This window comes from Amblyomma americanum, chromosome 11 (genome assembly GCF_052857255.1).
Source record: "Amblyomma americanum isolate KBUSLIRL-KWMA chromosome 11, ASM5285725v1, whole genome shotgun sequence".
In the NCBI taxonomy this organism is placed as follows: Eukaryota; Metazoa; Arthropoda; class Arachnida; order Ixodida; family Ixodidae; genus Amblyomma; species Amblyomma americanum.
The window spans coordinates 20027489-20046630 of NC_135507.1; the positions used below are offsets into that span (position 1 = coordinate 20027489).

The window sequence follows — 19142 nt, forward strand, 5'->3', positions numbered from 1 at the left end:
TCAAATATACGTCTACAGAAACCATTCCGGCTGTTGCAAGAATGGGTGCCTATTTTATTCTGGGGAATTTGCTAACAACAGCGAAACCTTTTATATTTGGTTCATTGGAGGTATGTATAGCAGCGGCGGCTTAGTGGATTTAGCATCTGCCTCGCGTGTGGGAGGTACGAGGTTCGATCCCCACTGTGAGAGGGCACCCACCCGGTCTTTGATCCCACCTTTTGTAGATGTAAAACACATTTTACTATGGCGCTCTTTAGCCAAAGATGCCCCTTGCTTCATAAAAAAAATCATCGACATCATCGCTTGGAGGCCATGCTTCATCCAACATATCGTTCTCGATATTACATATCATTCTCGATATTACATATCGTTCTCGATATGTAAATTCTTGTTCACGCAGCCGCCTTTCCGTGTGTCATGTCACTCATGTCGGTACGAAAGCAGACCAAAACTCACTGACTTACGATATGTGATAGGCCGCTTAAGGAGGGGGCGGGACTGCGTGTCGACGTTCGGGTGCAGAAGCCTTAAACAGCAGCTTATACGTCACCGGTGGTTTGTTTTCGAGTACAAAACCTTCTCTCCTGACAAGGAAACGTGCCGTGCCGGTGACGGGGCGATTGAAGACTGCATGAACGAAATAGAAAGTGGTGTTTCACCGCGTAGCATCTGAGCGACAAACCGCAGCAGCGCTGTCTGTGCGACCACTTTCTTCCCTACAAGTCAGGTGAAGTTACCAAGTGGAGAGTTCAATGTCGGAACTTACTTCTTTGGTGGGATCCTCAGCAGCGGGCAAAATGTAGATGCTGACGTCACGCGGGTGCCAGTGAGGGTTGATAGTGACGTAGTAGTAGCGGTCCCGCCACGTCATTTCCTTGAAAAACTCGTGCAGGCCACTCTGCAAGCCCTTCTTGAGGAGGTGGCCCTTTACGTTCAGGGAGACGCCGAAAACGTCGCCGAAGTAGTTGCGGTCGAACTGCGTGCGATGCCGAACATATACTGTTAGGTCTGGCAGAGGGGGAAAAAATTGCACACGACAAAATCCTTATAAAAATGGGATATAGACTTCCTATAGACTTCTTATAGACTTTATTGCATTCCTAAAGACATTTCCTTTTGTCTATTTATAGTCTATAGACTCTCTGTAGAAAAGTGTCTACTAAAAGTGTATCACCGCAATCTATAGATGTGTAGAGGATTGCATGCTTTCTACAGACCCAGGCGGGCATCCAAGGGGGTGCCCCTACCCCCGCCTCTTTCAAAAATCAAGTTCAAGGCCCCCTTTTCAATTGGCAGCTGCTCAGCCAACTGCAAGCACGCCCCCCTCCCTCATCCCCAGTAGCTAAAAGAAATTACCTTGGGCCCCTACAGAGAAAATTCCTGGCTACGTTCCTGCATAGAGTAGTCTATAGAATTTTTCTTTAGAAAGTATATAGACAGTCTATAAACTGTCTAAAGAAATTTTTGTAAGAGTTAACATTCGGTATGTACCAGGAAGCTTCCTCATTTCTCTCATAAATAGAGGTACCGAGTGAGACGCTCCCCTAAACGACACTGAGTATGCAACCACAATTAAAAAAAACAAAAAAGGAGGCCGCGGCCAGCATAACTTGCTACAGCATTAACTGTGTAGACCTCAAGTATGGAAGACATATGCACTAATTGATTTGATCAGAAATCGACAATATTTACGCCGGAATAAATGCACAAAACATTTATAGTCGTGTGCGCTGTCTTACTGGACCCCTTCCTCACCGTTGCGAAGAAGGCTATGCCATCATGTGTAGAATGAGTGCTAAGCACACAAGCACTCAAATACGCGGCATCTTGGAAGATGAGGCTGAAGTCAGGTTGCCACGCTTTTTGCTTAGTCGTCAGAGGCATGACTCTGCGGTCATTGAGCGCGTCCCGAATGCTGAATCGCCAAGTTTGTGCCATTCCCGAAGAGTAAGAACAGTCTTTAAACAGTGATGGCACTTTGGCATACGTAGGGGAAACGATCCCTGCGAAGAGGTGAAGAAAGTGCACACTAAATCCTATCGACAAGTCCGGCTTCACCGGCGACAGACGGCACAGCACATCTGCGGCGATGCATGCTAGATTTCCAACGGTGCTTCCCACCTATGCCATGTCGGCACCTTAAAGGGGCAGTCTAGTGGATTTTAACTTTTTTTCGGCACTTGACCACAGCACAACACAGCGAAACCAGTGGCTCTGGCCTTCCTTCCTTTGCCCATTTAAAATATGAATTCTTGCCAAAACCACGAGATCTGCCCTCGTTCGTGACATCATAAGGACATAAGGAAAGATTGACAAGAATGTACCAATACTTTGAAACTCGTTTCCGGCCACAGACTGTCCCGTTAAACCGCCCTGCAGAGTTCACCTTAAAAAATGCCCAGGTCCAAGGTCACCTCAGTAACAGTAACGCCCACTCGTGTATTTAAAAGCGCACAATGCATACCTGACCCAGCATGGCATACATAATCGCGAAGGTAGGAGGATAGATTATACATGTTGTGAAGGTGATCTTGAAAGAATAGGAAGATGAAGAAGCAAGACAGAAAAGGAGGAAACAGATTCGATGGATTACAGCATCAACAACAATGACTACAATATGGGGGCTTCTATGTATTTCAGTAGCAATTGCACGAAATGTTTTGCGTGTGTATGCAACTCTTTTATAGTACAGCTTTATTTAGCATGCAGCCATTAGCAGCCTAACCACGTCCATGACAGGACAAGAGGCTCTCTTAAGCATTTATTATTAACCCTGCCCTGTGCCAGCTACGGCCACTTTGTCCCCACAAGCGTCCTAATTCCATCCGCCTACCTGACCCTCTGATGCTCCTAACCACGCGTGCCCCCTCTTGGAATACGCTCCGTTACCCATTGCTGTGTATGTGTATTGAGTGTGTGGCAAGAGATGGCGCCACCATCCCAGCGCCTGTGTGTGCGTGTATGAGTGCGTGGCACGAGACGGCGCCACCGCCGCAGAGCGCCCCCAGCAAGTGCTGTGTGTGTGTGTACGGCCAGCGCCGGCCCTGTGTAACGTGTAACCCAGGAGAATAAAGATTGCTGTTACGTTATCCCAAAAGACAACAACTGGCGACGAGGATGGGATAGCGGGGACCCGGACGCAAGCGAAGACATCGCATCGTGATGCACGCAGGCAAGTGAACTTGCGCCAGTAGCCAGTGAAGTGAAGCACGCTTCGTTCCCGCGCAAACATGGCGACGTTTGGTCGAGTCGAAGAATACGACAACAAAGAGCCGTGGTCGTCATACACGGACCGGCTGGATGCGTTCTTCAAGGCAAATGGCATCGAAGACGACGATAAGAAAAAGTGGGTATTTTTGTCGACGGTCGGCACAAGCACGTACGCGACGCTCCGTAGTTTGCTAGCGCCCGTAAAGGCTAAAGAAAAGAAGTTTACTGAACTCATGGCTATTCTCAACAGCCACTTCAGCCCCGCTCCATCGGAAATAGCCGAAAGTTATCGCTTCCACACCAGAGTACAGCTCGAGAATGAAAGCGTCGCGGTGTTCGTCGCCGAGCTCCGGCAAATGGCGGAACACTGCAACTTCGGTACGGCGCTGAACCGCATGCTGAGAGACAGACTTGTGTGTGGAATTCGTGACAGAGCCGTGCAGCAACGGTTGTTAGTTGAGAAGAGCCTCACCCTAGATAAAGCGCTGGAGATTGCTAGAACGGCAGAGGCGGCGGAACTCAACGCAAACGAGCTGCGAAAGGGCCACGCGGACATACCGACTTCCCCGGTTCAAGAAGGCTCAGCGAATTATGTCAAGCACAAGAAAAAGCAGCACCTGCAAGGGCTCGGTGGCCAAAAAGGGCAAGACCCGAAGCCTAAAGGCAAAATCAAAACCGGACGCCAAGAGAAGTCCAGGCCGTGTGTACGCTGCGGATCCCGTGATCACAGGCCCCCGGAATGCAAGCACATCAACACAAGGTGTTACAAGTGCGACAAAGTAGGTCACCTGGCGAACTACTGTTTGTCTGGTGCTGAGAAAGGGAAGAAGTTGAGCGCAACTGCAGTGAATGCAGTACAGTCGACCGAGAAGCCACCTGAGTACTACCTGCATTCTTTGCGTGCACAGTCACCCCTGAAGCCAATCACAGTGACATTCATAGTCAATGGAGTGCCACTGGAAATGGAGTTGGATTCAGGTTCTCCCGTTTCGTTAATCTCAAAAGATACTTACCGGCAGCACCAAGGTGTTTTGCCGCAGCTTTCACGGACAGACATCAAGCTGAACTGCATACGTGGAACAATACCGGTGCAGGGAACGCTGGTGGTTGACGTATGTCTTGGCAAGACTACATGTCAGCAGACACTGCTTGTAGTAGCCTGCAAGAGCCCTAACCTGTGCGGCAGGGATTGGCTTACAGCATTTGACCTGCTACCACGCCAAGTAAATGCGACACAGCTCGAAAGCACCACTGAAGGGAAAGTGAAAGAAATGCTGCAGGAGTTTGAAGAGATCTTCAGACCAGGCTGCGGGACACTGAAAGGACCACAGGTGCATATCAACGTTCGACCGGATGCACAGCCACGATACTTCAGACCTCGCACGGTACCCTACGCACTTCGGGCCAAGGTTGAAAATGAACTTCAGCGTCTAGAACGTGAAAACATCATCACACCAGTGGACCATTCTGAGTGGGCTTCACCGATTGTACCAGTACTCAAAGCAGATGGCCAAAGTGTCAGGATTTGTGGAGACTATAAGATCGGTGTGAATCCAGCAGTGGTAACGACACAGTACCCATTGCCAAAAGTTGAAGACATATTCGCATCCTTGCAAGGCGGAGTCAAGTTTTCCAAGTTGGATTTCCGCGAAGCTTACAATCAGGTGCCTGTTGATGAAGAAACCAGTAAGCTACTGGTCATCAACACACACAAAGGTCTCTTTGCTTACAACCGTCTGGCATTTGGTGTTTCATCAGCACCTGCCCTCTTCCAGAGAAGAATGGAAGAAACCCTTCGTGACATCCCAGGCACATCAGTCTACTTAGACGATGTTTTGGTGACAGGAAGAACTGACGCAGAGCACCTTCAGAATCTGCGCAAAGTTCTGCAACGAGTCAAAGAGTCAGGGTTGAAGCTCAAACAGGAAAAGTGTGAGTTTTTCAAACCATCCCTCATTTACTTGGGCCACGAGATCAATGCCACTGGTCTTCAACCATCAAAGAAAAACACAGAAGCCATCATTGAAGCGCCCGAGCCCAAGGACGTTGGTGAGCTGAGATCCTTCATTGGACTCCTGTCATACTACGGAAAGTTTCTGCCGAACCTGTCCACACTACTAGCACCGTTGTATGCACTGCTTCACAAGAACAGTCACTGGAGGTGGACAGATGAAGAACGAAAAGCTTTTGTCAAAAGCAAGGAAGCCATCATGGAGGCAAAAGTGTTGGCACACTATGACCCATCTAAGGAGCTCGTGCTAGCCTGTGACGCTTCGCCGTATGGTGTAGGTGCGGTGCTTTCACATCGTGATAAAGGGGTTGAATTCCCACTAGCATTCGCATCTCGAACTCTCACACCTGCGGAGCGGAACTACTCACATCTGGAAAAGGAGGCACTAGCCATTATATTTGGTGTCACACGCTTCAGAGACTACTTGCTATGTCGCAGCTTTATCCTCATCACTGATCACAAGCCACTGGTCGGCATCTTCCGTGAAGATAAAGCAATTCCAGCCATGACTGCTTCACGTATCCAGCGTTGGGCACTCACACTTGGTGCCTACACGTATACTATTGAGCACCGACCTGGACGTCTCAATGGAAATGCAGATGCCATGAGCAGGCTACCACTGGCAGTGCTCTTTGCTGATCCACCTGAACCACCAGAGCTGGTGAATTCAGTCTCAAGCATGGAAAAACTGACAGTGTCAGTGAAGCAGCTTCAGCACTACACGAGTTGTGATCAAGCCCTAAGCCAAGTGCTGCGGTGGGTCAAGGACGGATGGCCACAAAGCACCCCGGACAAAGCCCTACAGCCATTCTGGCAAAGACGTGATGAGCTGAACACGTACAGAAATCTCTTGTACTGGGGTAACCGAATCGTGGTGCCTACTCCTGCCCAGAAGCATATCTTGGAACTGCTACATGAAACGCACCAGGGAGTGGTTGTCATGAAAGGCATGGCAAGGTCTTTGTTTTGGTGGCCTGGTATGGATGCTGAAATCGAAAAGTGCGCTCGACAGTGTACACAGTGTCTGCAGAATTCTCCAATGCCAGCAAAGTCTGAACCAGTGCCATGGCCTGAGCCGGGTGCATGCTGGGAACGTGTGCACCTGGACTATGCCGGACCATTTGAAGGTAAAATGCTCCTTGTACTTGTAGACGCCAAGTCAAAGTGGCTTGAAGTTATCATCGTGCCAAGTGCAACAGCGGAAAACACTGTAGAGCATTTGAGGGATATTTTTGCACGGTTTGGGCTGCCAAGGTGCATTGTAACAGACAATGGAACCCCATTTACTGGCCAAGCTTTCCAGGCATTCCTTTCGGAAAATGGCATTAAGCACCTACGGACAGCTCCTTTCCATCCAGCATCAAATGGTTTGGCTGAGAGAGCAGTTCGAACTGTAAAGGACGGCCTCAAGAAAACCACGGGTGGAGATCTCAAGCTCCGGCTAGCGAGATGGCTGCTTATGTACCGTAGAGCACCCCGCCCAAATGGAACGTCACCATCTGAGCTGATGTTGGCATACCCAATGAAAGCGAAGCTGGATCTTTGCATTCCTAGAAGGGAGAATGAGAGTGCATCCGAGCAGTTGCTGACAGAATCCAAGAGGCATTGCGGAGAGACGAAAAAGGGACCCAAATACAAGAAAGGTGACAAGGTTGCAGTTCGCAATTTCGGCAGAGGAGCTAAATGGTGGTTGGGCGAAGTTGATGAAACGAACGGAACTTCGATGGTAACAGTTTCAACCCCTCAAGGGAAAGTTCGCCGTCACAACAACCAAGTGAAAAAGCACTTGGCCACTCCAGCACCAAGTACAGCGGGTACACCTGCAAGCACCGAGGAAGACGTAGCCAGCACCGCAAGCACCTGGGAGGCTGCGGCGATGCCATCTGTGAGACGTTCAACTAGAACTGTTCGCAAGCCCCTACGTTACCGATAACCTTCTTAAGGAAGGAGGAGTGCTATGTATGTGTATTGAGTGTGTGGCAAGAGATGGCGCCACCATCCCAGCGCCTGTGTGTGCGTGTATGAGTGCGTGGCACGAGACGGCGCCACCGCCGCAGAGCGCCCCCAGCAAGTGCTGTGTGTGTGTGTACGGCCAGCGCCGGCCCTGTGTAACGTGTAACCCAGGAGAATAAAGATTGCTGTTACGTTATCCCAAAACACAACACCCATCGTTCAGAACGTGTAATAGGATAAAAAAACCCACAGCTGATAACCTGTATTACCAGCTCTGTGGGACATTCCTGCGACTCATTGGTCTGATACTCCACGACTTACGTGTAGGAGTTCTTCAGGGTGGTAGAGTGGCTTCTGTGACCTTTCGCTCTCCTGGGTACCGCTGACTATTCTCAAGGCCGGGGCGTAGTATGCATGAAAGGTGAAAGGCTCGAAGCGGTGCCTGGCAGCGTTGCAGGGTAGGTGCAGAGGTCGGTGCAGGCTCAGCTTGCCTTGCAGCGGCGCCAGAGTGGCCTTCAGGTCGAGGGGCCATGAGATGACGGTATTGGCGTCGTAGCCGGTGCCAGTGATGGACTTGGTGAAGTCCAGCACGAGCCCTACGAGCTGGTGCGAGTCAGTCTCGAGCCTGTATTAGTTACAGAGGAAAGAAATGAGCGCCTCCATGAAAGCAAACCTGGAACTTAGCTTATGCTACAGGGCAATAAAAGCGACGCTTAGAACGCTTCCGGGTGCTTTTTAAAGAAATTAGGGGGGGGGGGGGGAACTGAAGGTCAGCCTTAAGGGTATGACGTGATAGTTTAATTGGTTAATGCCCATATAAGCAGAATTAGTTTTTCTTTACTTAACGTTCATACCCCTGCTGGCGCAGTGCTGCAACAGTTAAGCGATGCGCCACTGGACAGCGATAGCAGACGCTGCCACCGGTGGGGCTAGTGCGAGCCAGGCTGCTCTTGCTTAGCAACCTCTTCTGAACAATCATTAATTTAACTGCCACCTGACAAGGTGCGCAGTTTGCTCGAAATTCGGTGGGCAAGTGTGATGACGCCACAATATTATGCGAGGCAGGGTGGCCCACCTGCCTTCTAGGCTGCTTCTCCGGGATTTTTTTGTGGATTTTTTGCTCACGATCAGCGACGTCGACAGCGCCGCAGACGACGTCGGATTTTCTGCAACACGAGCTCCTCTTTCTCTCTCTCTCTCTCTCACACACACACACACACACACACACACACACAAAAAGAAAGCAATGCATACACTGCGTCGTGTATGTCTGGCAAGCTTCCTGTGCCCCTATTTCGTTGGCACATAAACGAGAAGCATGTTTTGGTCTGGTTGTTGGCGTTGTCCTTGAACGAAAAAAGGACACTCGCTTCTTTAGTATAGCACCCACTCATAATGCATAGCCCTGCATAGTTCTCAGGTCTAAAAGGCGATCATGGGAAGGCGCTTCGCAGTAGCAGCAGGTCAGAGCCATGCAAGGCCAAGTGAAAAACTGCTCGTGTTCGATCATTCAGGCACAGCTCACTGGCACTTGCGTACCACTGTGTTTTGGGCGAAGGCAATACGGGCTCTGAACTATAATCCGCTATAAGTTATTTAGCAATGAACGAATGAAAGCCATGGTATTGCAAATCGGACATGTACTAGACAGGAAGCCTAGCTGGATAGGGGCCACATGGGTAAAGTACTCGTGAAGCATTTTTTGTTACCGAGACGCGTTAACCGAGAATCCGTCAGCACAAAATTAAACTACGTAGTCTTTGAATCCATGACACTGGTGGCCTGGTAGATGTTTGTGGAACTTGGAGGAGACACCCAAGCTCCGCCTTAAGGATATAAAGCGATAGAGTAATGGGTTAATTCCGATATATGCAGGTCATTATCTACTTTACATTCATAGATCCCAGGCAGTCCTCATACCCCTCCTGGTGCAATGGTGCAGGGGCTAAGCGATGCGCCAATGCCCTGCGATGGGCCTTGTGCAGCCCAGGTTGCTCTTCCCGAGCAACCAATCACTTTTTTAACTCCATCTGCCACGGTGGGCAGTTTGCTCATTATCCGGTAGGCTGGTTGTGATGACGACGAAAAGTCACGTGACCTATAGGTGGCGCACCTGCCTCCTATAGTTTGCTTTCAGGAGACCACCTGCCAGAACCACGCCTGTGACTTTTCGCTCACAACGCCGACATCGACATTTTGCGACACCGCATTTTCTTGTGAACAGGGCCTTTAACACTATCGTGTTAAAACTTGTAAAGAATTGTCCAAAACCATCTTTCTTTGGCCCAGTCGCCACAACTGCAGCTCACCTTATACCTGCGGGGAGTATTTTTTCGGGCCCTGTCAGGTTTAAAGCTCATAATGGCTCACATTTTGGCTTTCTTCCAGCATCTTCACAGTAAACTTTGGCAGGTGTGAGTATAGTTCGGGGTCTAATACCGTAAACTGTGGTCTACAGCTCGAGGGGTATTATATGTGTTTAAAAGTTAAAATTTTGAGTTTTTGAGACTACAGGTGCGGGCTTCATTTTGATTTTAAATACAGCCCAGTACAGGCCTTTAGCATGCTCTTAGTGCTTGGCGAGGTCGATTTATCCTTGCCGTTTAGAATCGACTAGGCCATGAGAAGAAATCATGTGCTCTGGCATCATTTCAGTCAACACCTCGGCGCGTTAAATGGATTGTTTTCATCATCACCATCAGCCTGACTACACCCACTGCAGGGCAAATACCTCTTCAATGTCTCTCCAATTAACCCTGTCCTTTGCCAGCTGCACCTATTCACCGCCTGTTTACAGGAGGTATTCCGAAGCCTGAATTGGGAACCGTTCGGGATAAGAGTTAATGGAGAATACCTAAATAATCTGCGATTCGCTGATGACATTGCATTGCTGAGTCACTCAGGAGGGGAACAGCAAATCATTATCAATGAGTTAGCCAGGCAGAGCAGAGCGGTGGGTCTAAAAATCAATATGCAGAAAACCAAAGCAATGTTCAACAGCCTAGCAAGGGAACAGCAGCTTACGATTGGCAGCTAGGTGCTGAAAGTGGTAAAGGAATACGTCTACTAAGGGAAGGTAGTGACAGCTGATCCGGATCATGAGAGGGAAATAACTAGAAGGATAAGAATGGGGTGGAGCGCATATGGCAAGTTCTATCAGATCATGAATAGCAGATTACCGATATCCCTCAAGAGAAAAATATACTACAGCTGTATCTTGCCAGTACTCACCTACGGTGCAGAAACGTTGAGGCTAACGAAAAGGGTTCAACTTAAGGACAACGCAGCGAGCCATGGAAAGAAAAAGTATTGGTGTAACGTAAAAATATTAGAAGCAGGCAGGTTAATGACATCCTAGTCGAAATCAAGAGGAAGAAATGGGTTTCGGCGGGGCATGTAATGCAAAGGGAAGATAACCGCTGGTCCTTGTGGGTAACGGAGTGTATTCCAAGAGAAGGCAAGCGTAGGAGGGGGCGGCAGAATGTTAGGGTGGGCGGATGAGATTCAGAAGTTTGCAGGCAAAGGATTGTTTTGTTTACTCCTAATGCGTTCTTTGTACCAGGTGCCGAGAGTGTTCCAGGTGCCAATAACAGGCATGTGCTAATAGTACTTTTCAGAAACCGAATCAAATACGAATAAGATATTCGCGTGACTGTTGGCTACTTAATTTCGCGAATATTCGTACAAAACGAATATTTATGCTACACAGTGAAGCGGCTAGCAGCGGCGCTATAAGTAACCGTATAGAAATGCGGAACATTAATATGCTCTAGCGGACGCGCAACACGAAGTCAGTGTATTATACCCCTGTCACACGGCAAATTTAATGTCATTGCCATCGAATGGCATTAGCACCTAATGCCATTAATTAGGCTGCCACACAAGAGTATTTAATGTCATTAGGTTGGAATGACATTCGCCATCGAATGAGTTTGGGGAACTCATTCGCATACGATCTCGAATTGAATGTGTACTCTGTACACCAGATACGCAGCAGAAACTAGCGACGCAAAAAAAATAGCATGCGCACCGCCAAAGTTAGAAATTGTATTTATTTAGTTCTGCTAAAAAAATATTAATTTTGATGCGAACCTCGACACTAGAAGCTGCTGTGGATAGTTGTTACTCTCGGTCCCAGCAGCAGCCAACGGCAGCGGCCGACCATGAAGCAGGGCCTTTCACGCAACCGCCGATCATTTTGGGTTGCGTGTTTTTGTTGGTCGGCGTTTCATGTTCGTTGAGATCGCAAGTACTTAAAGATGTAACCGGGCACTTCGCCTTTTGGAAGTCATTTCTACGCTCCGCCGCGTCAGCCATTTTGTTTGTTTACGTTTAGAAGGATTTGTGGTTGACTTTGCACTTGGCTTGGCTTTTTATGGCTAAAGTGCTGTAGAATTGCCGCAAATAATATTTATGTTATTGTACAGAAATGTTCTCACCCGCTTTCGAAAAACGACATAAAAATTTCAAACATCTTTTATGCGCGCTGATGTCTTTTGAATTGTACTTTTTTTTCACTTATCGTCACTGCCATCATTTTCCTCGGGGGGATGCTTGTAGCGCGACAAAAAACACAAGGGACAGAGACGAACGGGACAAGCGCCCGTTCCATGTCAAGATACGGTGTTAATCACCTACATCAAAGGCGCTTGTCCCGTTCGTCTCTGTCCCTTGTGTTTTTTGTCGCGCTACAAGCATCCCCTCGAGCAAAATGAACCAACTCGCCCAGCAAAATGTTTTATTGCCATCATTTTCGAATGAGATTATCTTTTACCGTGTAGCACCGAAGGAGAACGAAGGACATTCGATGCATCGAATGACATTCGTTTGGAATGACATTAAATTTGCCGTGTGGCAGGGGTATTAGACACCTTTAGCACATCGCGTACTGTGTTGCAGTTACGCCCTGAACACAAATACACCTATGTGGGAGTAAAAAAGGGAGTAAGTTGTCCTCAAGGCACTCCCTTTTATAAAATTGTGTGCGTCGGAGGAGAGCTTACTCCCTTTTTACTCCTTTCTGTTCAGAGTGTACCGTTTCTGTAGTACTGGGAGCCCGCCCACCGTGAGTGCGCACGCGCTGATTGATCCCGATGGGGCAGGCGCGCGCGCAGCTGCCGGGCACCTGGCGCCATCTGGCGCCTTTAAAGCGAACTGCGCATGCGCAGTGGCAGCGCGCTTGCTCCGGTGTTCCGGCAAGAGTAACACGGTGCACGGCATGATAACGGTGTCTATTATTTCATTACGACCGTCATGTCATACGCACATGAATGTTACCTCCTGCTGTGCTGTGACGGCAGCGAGCAAACTACAGCGGCAGATCTCAGTTGATGAAAAGGACGAAAGTTCCGAATCATGGCCTCCGATATCTAGCATTATAGTAACCAGTTTGACTTGCCCCATCGCGGCTTATCATTTAGCGGCCTAGCTAGCAGAGCCTGGTCGGCCGAGCCCCTCATTCCCTTCCCTTGCCGCCCTTTCCCTTCTCTGTTATATAAGGTACGCTTCGTTAGCAATAAACGTTCTTCTGACACCTGCACTTTACTCGTGCGGTTCATCGTGCGGGGCACACGCTTGACGTGTGTTTATGCGATGTAACAGTGGCGCGAGGACGGAAGAAACCTTCAGAATGAAAGAAGAGACAACCGCGACCAAGACCGAAAGGCGGCTGCTGCACAAATCGCACCCATGGCGTATCAGCAGTTACCGGATTTATGACGACAAAAGAGGCAATGAAAGGCGCAAGTCACCGAAGCAGTGGCTTACTTCGAAGCGATGGGCATCAGCGACCAGGCCAAGAAAAGGACGTTGCTCGTCACGGCTATCAACACACGCACCGTTCAAGTACTGGCAGGAAGAGAGACACCAGGAACGCTCAATGCGCTCACCTACGATGGAGCTGTCAAAGCCTTGGATGATTACTTCGACACGAAGTCACTGAAGGTTTCCAATTCTTCAACCGTTCCCAGAAGGAAGGTGAGCCTGTCCAGCAATTTATTCTGCCATTACGACACATTGCTGACAACCGCAATGTTGGGCCGGATGCAACGGGACCGTATTGCATGCGGAGTCAGGTCAAGCTCATTACAGAAGCAATTGTTGGCCAAGGAAAATTCATCACTGGCGGAAGCGGAAGCCATGGCGCTGGCAGCAGACGCAGCCGAAAACGATGCCCAGAAAATAGGTTCATAAGTGACGGTCGTTCTGAATGTTAATTGATGCACGCCATGCGGGGTCTAACGAGACGGCACCGGAATGCAGTCAGTGTGGTAGCAAGCAGCATAGTGGCTGGTCAAAGGCGCCATGCTTCCGCTGCGGTAAGCAAGGGCATCTTGCTAAGAAGTGCTTTCGTGACGCGCACGGGCAATGGCCTCGGACAAATAGGCACGCAACTCGGAGCATATTCGGTCGAACCGATTATCTAACAGGTGGCTGCCATAGTGAAGGCTTTGATAATGCTGAGCATGTTTGGATGCTAAGCTCAACATCTATTGCTCAACGAGAACCGCCTATTACGCGCACCTTCACCTTGGCTAGCGTGGACGTGTCGATGCATATAGACACGGGCTCCCCAGTGTGTGTCGTTCCACTACATATATTCGACAAAAATCGTCAACAATGGCCACCACTCAAGCCCACAGACGTCAAGTTGTCGTGCTACCGGGCAAACTTCCCGTTCCGGGGAAGTGCCAATGCCTGTGCCGTACAGTGGCGTATCCTTCAACTGTCCCTTGATTATCCTCGACTGCAGTGTCCCAGTCTATGCGGCCGTGACTTGATCGCCCAGCTTTCCAAGTCAGGATCGCTGATCTTCAACCTAACAGCTGCAGCCGGACACCCTCTCACGTGCTGTCGACGATATTCTTGCTGACCTTCAAGATGTGTCCAAGACAGACCTCGGAACGACTGATGGGCCCCCGGCGCATCTACACATGGAGGACGGAGCCACACTAAAATTTTGTAAGGCTCGACAACTTCCTTTTTCTTCGCGTGATAAAGTATCGCAAGAGTTGTACAGACTGGTAGCACAGGGGTACTGTCAACCGTCACGCACTGAGTGGGCCACACCGATTATGCCTGCGTTGAAGAAAGATGACAGCTTTAGAATTTCAGGCGGATTGGGCCACCTTAAACCCACTCTGCGTACTAGGGCAGCAGCTATTGTTTTCGATATGTTTGCTTGCCTCAATAGAGGAAAGTATTTCAGCACCCTCTATTCGCGCGACGCTTATAACCAAATTATAATAGACGAAGAGTCGCGGAAGCTTTGCGCATTCAACAGGCACCGTGGACTGTTTTGCTATAACCGCCTAAGCACCAGCCATTTTCCAGCGCCAAGTTGATACCGTCCTGCAGGGCCTACCAAGAGTTCAGACTTATCGGGATGACGTTTTGGTATCTGAGAAAGGAAGATGGCAAGGTCTTGCTGCTCGTGCTACAGCGATTCAGAGAGCACGACTTAAGGTCACGACGCGACAAGTGCAAGTTTCTTCAATAGACTGTCACTTATCTATAGGGCACCGAATCGGTCGCAAGATATGCATCCAATAGAAAAACAAATGTGGAAGAAATCTTGAAGTCCACAAATCCACAGAATGTGGGCGAATGATCCTCGTGATTGGAGACGCACACAGTAAGTGGATAGAGCGCGTGCCACTGAAACAAGAAAGTACCTTCGCTGCGATCAGCTCCTTGCGGAATGTTTTGGTGGTGGCATAGGTTTGTATTAAAATAATAATAAAAAGGAAGGAAAAGATTTTTGCTAGCCCCGGCATCTGCCATCGCTACTAAAGCACCTGAGCTGGGGCAGCGGAAATAAGGATAGCGGGCAGAATGGAGAAATGAAATTAAACAGGTGAGGGGACAGGAAGAGAGCATAGGACGGAATGTTTTGCATATTTGGTATTACTAGCACCATCGTAACCGATAATGGCACACAGTTCACCAGCGATAAAAATTTGTGGTGAGGAATAACATAACCAATCTGCGTATGCATATGTGCTACCTGCAGTCGAACGGGCTAGCAGAAAGGACGGCCTCAAGGAAATGAACAACGGCCGAGCTAGGGGCCGCTACCAGTCAAGGACTGTCAGCTAGCCTCTAACCTCGGATAACTCTTTTCTGATGTCAAAAGTTGCTCAATCAATCAAAACCTCCCGTTCATGCAGGTTCCCCGCACACGGGTCTGATCGCTGCCGGCGGACGTTCCTGTTTACGCCCGGAATTACGGCTTCGGAGATAAGTGGTCACAGGGCAGAACGGCATCTGCATCCGGCTCCACTGTGGCTGCCAACACTAGGACCCACGCAAGACACTAAACCCTCCTCCCCTCCAGCAGGTAGCTGCCAAGTGCCGCTATACGATGTTCGGAACGTCATCGCAGACCCCCACAACGTCTGTAATATTAAAGAAATGTTGCAACGGGTTTCAGTTCCCTCATCGAGAATTACCATTTTGCGGCCGAGCCCCTGCATCCCTTTCCTTACCGTCCCTTTACTTTCTCTGATATATGAGGTAGGTTTCGATAGCAATAAACGGGAAGTGGCTTTGGGTACCTGTTTCTAGAACCGGCGTCGTCGCTTTGGCGGACAAGGTTTTGTGACGTGCGGCGTTCCTTTCGCTCTCTTCACTCACGCCTCTTCCAACTCTCCTCTGTCTGCACATGGCAGCGATTGTGGCTTAGCTCGAGCCAGTGGACAGGCCCGTGCAACTTATTTTCAATTCTTCCTTCAGTCACACACACCAATAAACGTTCTGGTGGCTTCCTGGCTTTACGGGGTTGGGATATAGGAGCTCTCACGAATCTGGCGAGGGCTCTTGTCACCGAGTGCATTTGGTTTAAGGGGCTTTAACGTCCCAAAGCGACTCAGGCTATGAGAGACGCCATAGTGAAGGGCTACGGAAATTTCGACCACCTGGGGTTCTTTAACGTGCACTGATATCGCACAGAACACGGGCCTCTAGAATTTCGCCTCCATCGAAATTCGACCGCCGCGGGTGGGGTCGAACCGGCGTCTTTCGGGCCAGCAGCCGGGCGCTATAACCACTCAACCACCGCGGCGGCTCCGGGTGCATCTGTTGCTAAAGTGTCGTTGTTTCGGATGGCGCGGTTGTTGCGACGCGCATCTTGTTTTTCAATCTTTTTTCTCGCATCTCTTTTTAACTCTCCTACTGTCTGCAGGTCGCAGCGATTGTGGCGCAGCTTGAGCCAGTGGGCAGGCCCGTGCACTTTCCTTTTTGTTCTTCCTGCAGTCGCAATAACACTAAACGTTCTTCTGACGCCTGCACTCCACTGACGTGTTTCATCAATCGGGGCACACGCTTGATGTGTGACCCTCTAGAGGATACTCTTGGAACGAATTTTTTGAGGCGAAAATTGAGTTCTACCGGATAAAGCCCGAAAGCAGTCTATACACCGGATATACTCTTAGATTTTGTTTGCCTGGTGGTGGCCAAGTGTAGAGTTCACAAAAAAGAAAACCAAAACTCACAGGTAGTGTCGCTTGATGTCAACGTTGATCTCCGCATTGTCCCCGTGCGTGAGGCCGACCTTGTGGTGTTTCGTATAGACAAAGTTGATCTCCTTGTGCTCAAAGAAGAGTGGCACTCCCAACTCGGTCGGCATCACGAACGTCCAATCTTCGGGCATCAAGAAGAACTTCTGGCGGTGCTCGGAAGCCGGAGCTTTGTCGGGCGCCGCGCCTGATGACACTACGAGATGACAAAGCCCCTGAATTTACTCAGGATATGGTAATTGTCATTACCTGGCATAGAATATACATTACACAAGGCAAATGGGTCTCGAAGCGACCTTAAACTGCTAATGGCAAGTGCTGAACCCCGTTTCAGCTCCTTACCGCCCCCACCAGCCTCTCTAGAATTCTCGACGACGCTTCTTTTCCTGGCATCCTCCCTTTTGCCTACCAGAACTCCTACCTTCATTTCAGCACATCACATTTCCTCCTCTTCACTTGATGTAGGATATCATTGCCTCGAGGCAAAAAATATTATCGGGACGCTTACGTCCTCGTAAGAGTAGAATGCTACAGCATTACATTTCACTTTTGTCAAAGTTTCTGTTTCAGCACAGGACGCAGTTATTCCTGAATATCTGAATTTAAAATTCAGAAATTGGATAATTTTTTTTCTCGACACTTTGTTCGAACCCATTATGTCGAGACACAAAATGACCCTGTGATAACCATTTGGAAGCGAATGATTGTGTAGCCAACATTTCTTCAGAAATTCAGAAATTGGATAATTTGTTCCCTTGACACTTTGTTCAAACCCAATATGTCGAGACACAAAATGACCCTGTGATCACCATTTGGAAGCGAATGATTGTGTAGCCAACATTTCTTGAGAGGAATGTGTTCTGATAGGAAGAGGCAAAAAAAGAATAATGCAATACTGATCGAAGCTGAAAAGACACGCAGCAGGATGCACATATGTCAGCACTCCTTCTATATTCCTTCGTGATAAAGAGCTCACGTATCTAAGACACTGACATGTGTGTACTTGTGACATGTGTTTTTTTAAACATAACAGCAGCGAAGGAGCCCAAACATGTCAACTACTGCCATATAAACGTGCTTCTTGAGATTAATAAAATTTGTTGGAGGTTCACGCTCCTGTCTTTGGTCTCAGTTCTGTGTTCTTGTCTTCTGCTGTGCTACAATGTATATCGATTATAAAAATCCGTGTTTTCGATTAAATTACCTTCTGTGTCATTATAACGCTGTAACCAATCGATGCAGAAAAATTTCGACTTGTCCTACTAGTCCATTTTAGTGCGTATTCAGCTGCCATGAGGACTCTTTCGCACCCTAAACAGTACGGAGTAAAGAGTAAGTAGTCCTCTATCGCACACCTAGTTTAAAAGGGAGTGCGATAGAGGCTTATTCTCTTTTTACTCCTATATAGGCGTTTAAAGTGCGGCTCTGCCACTTTTCGACCTACCTTTGGCCTGGAGTGCTCCGACGATGGCCTCGTCAATGTCTATGGTTTCCACGGTATTGCCAAACACAGTCATAGTGGCGTGAGCGTATATCTGGTCGTATTCGCGATCGGCAATAGGCAGCTGCACAGAAAGAAAAATAAGCACGCACGGCATGTGCACCGTAATGCCTGGACCACAGGACAGGGTGAAAAAAAATTGAGGAAATGCAAGAACATTCTTCTCTATTTTCTTTCTACTGTTGTTTTGCAGCCTGGAGCACGAGCTTTACCAGTATCGCTACTTTTAACTTGCGGGGCCCGCTCGAGTGAAGTTCAGAGCGCGCGCCACGCACCCTTGCGTCCTCTGGCTGTTACCCGCAACCCGTTCCTTCCCGGCGATTGCAGGGGAAACCGGTAGCAGCATAGGCGTCATGTTTGACATACGCCATATTGTCATGCGTGTCATGCGCGGCATGAGACATTTTTACAAAGCGTGTACCGCTATCGCTTACCGCGTATCGTGGCCCTTTACTACACACGTGCTTATTGGTCCCGACGCTGAAGGGGCGCTCTGCTCACGGGAACGTGGCGTCATCTGGTGCCCTCACAGAAATCTGCGCAAGGGCAATGTCAGTGCACGTTAAAGATCCCCAGGTGGTCGAAATTATTCCGGAGCCCTCCACTACGCCACCTATTCCTTTCTTCTTTGAGTCCCTCCTTTATTCCTTCCCTTACGGCGCGTTCAGGTGTCCAATGATATATGAGACAGATACTGCGCCATTTCTTCGGGGGCTATAGAGCTCATTACTTGCGCGCGTTAAAAACCGAAATGTGGCACCTCTTTCTTCCTTTGTTCTTTCACTCCCTCCTTTATCCCTTCCCTTACAGCGCTGTTCAGGTGTCCAACGATATATGAGACAGATACTGCGTCATTTCCTTTCCTTAAATACCAATTATTATTATTATTATTATGGCGGATCACAGTACACACTAAGCGGTATTGGTACACACTAAGCGGCAGTGGTAC

General features: G+C 48.9%; 1 protein-coding gene across 1 annotated transcript in view; it reads right to left on the reverse strand.

The window, feature by feature from the left end:
* The window catches only part of LOC144110457 (vitellogenin-6-like), a 56297-nt gene that overhangs the window by 11747 nt on the left and 25408 nt on the right, over positions 1 to 19142 (reverse strand). The window contains exons 15-18 of the mRNA XM_077643360.1: positions 18137 to 18257; positions 16669 to 16888; positions 7499 to 7802; positions 770 to 979 (exon numbers count right to left, since the gene is read on the reverse strand). Of these exons, the coding sequence (XP_077499486.1) occupies positions 770 to 979; positions 7499 to 7802; positions 16669 to 16888; positions 18137 to 18257 (855 nt within the window). The remainder of the gene's footprint in view (positions 1 to 769; positions 980 to 7498; positions 7803 to 16668; positions 16889 to 18136; positions 18258 to 19142) is intronic.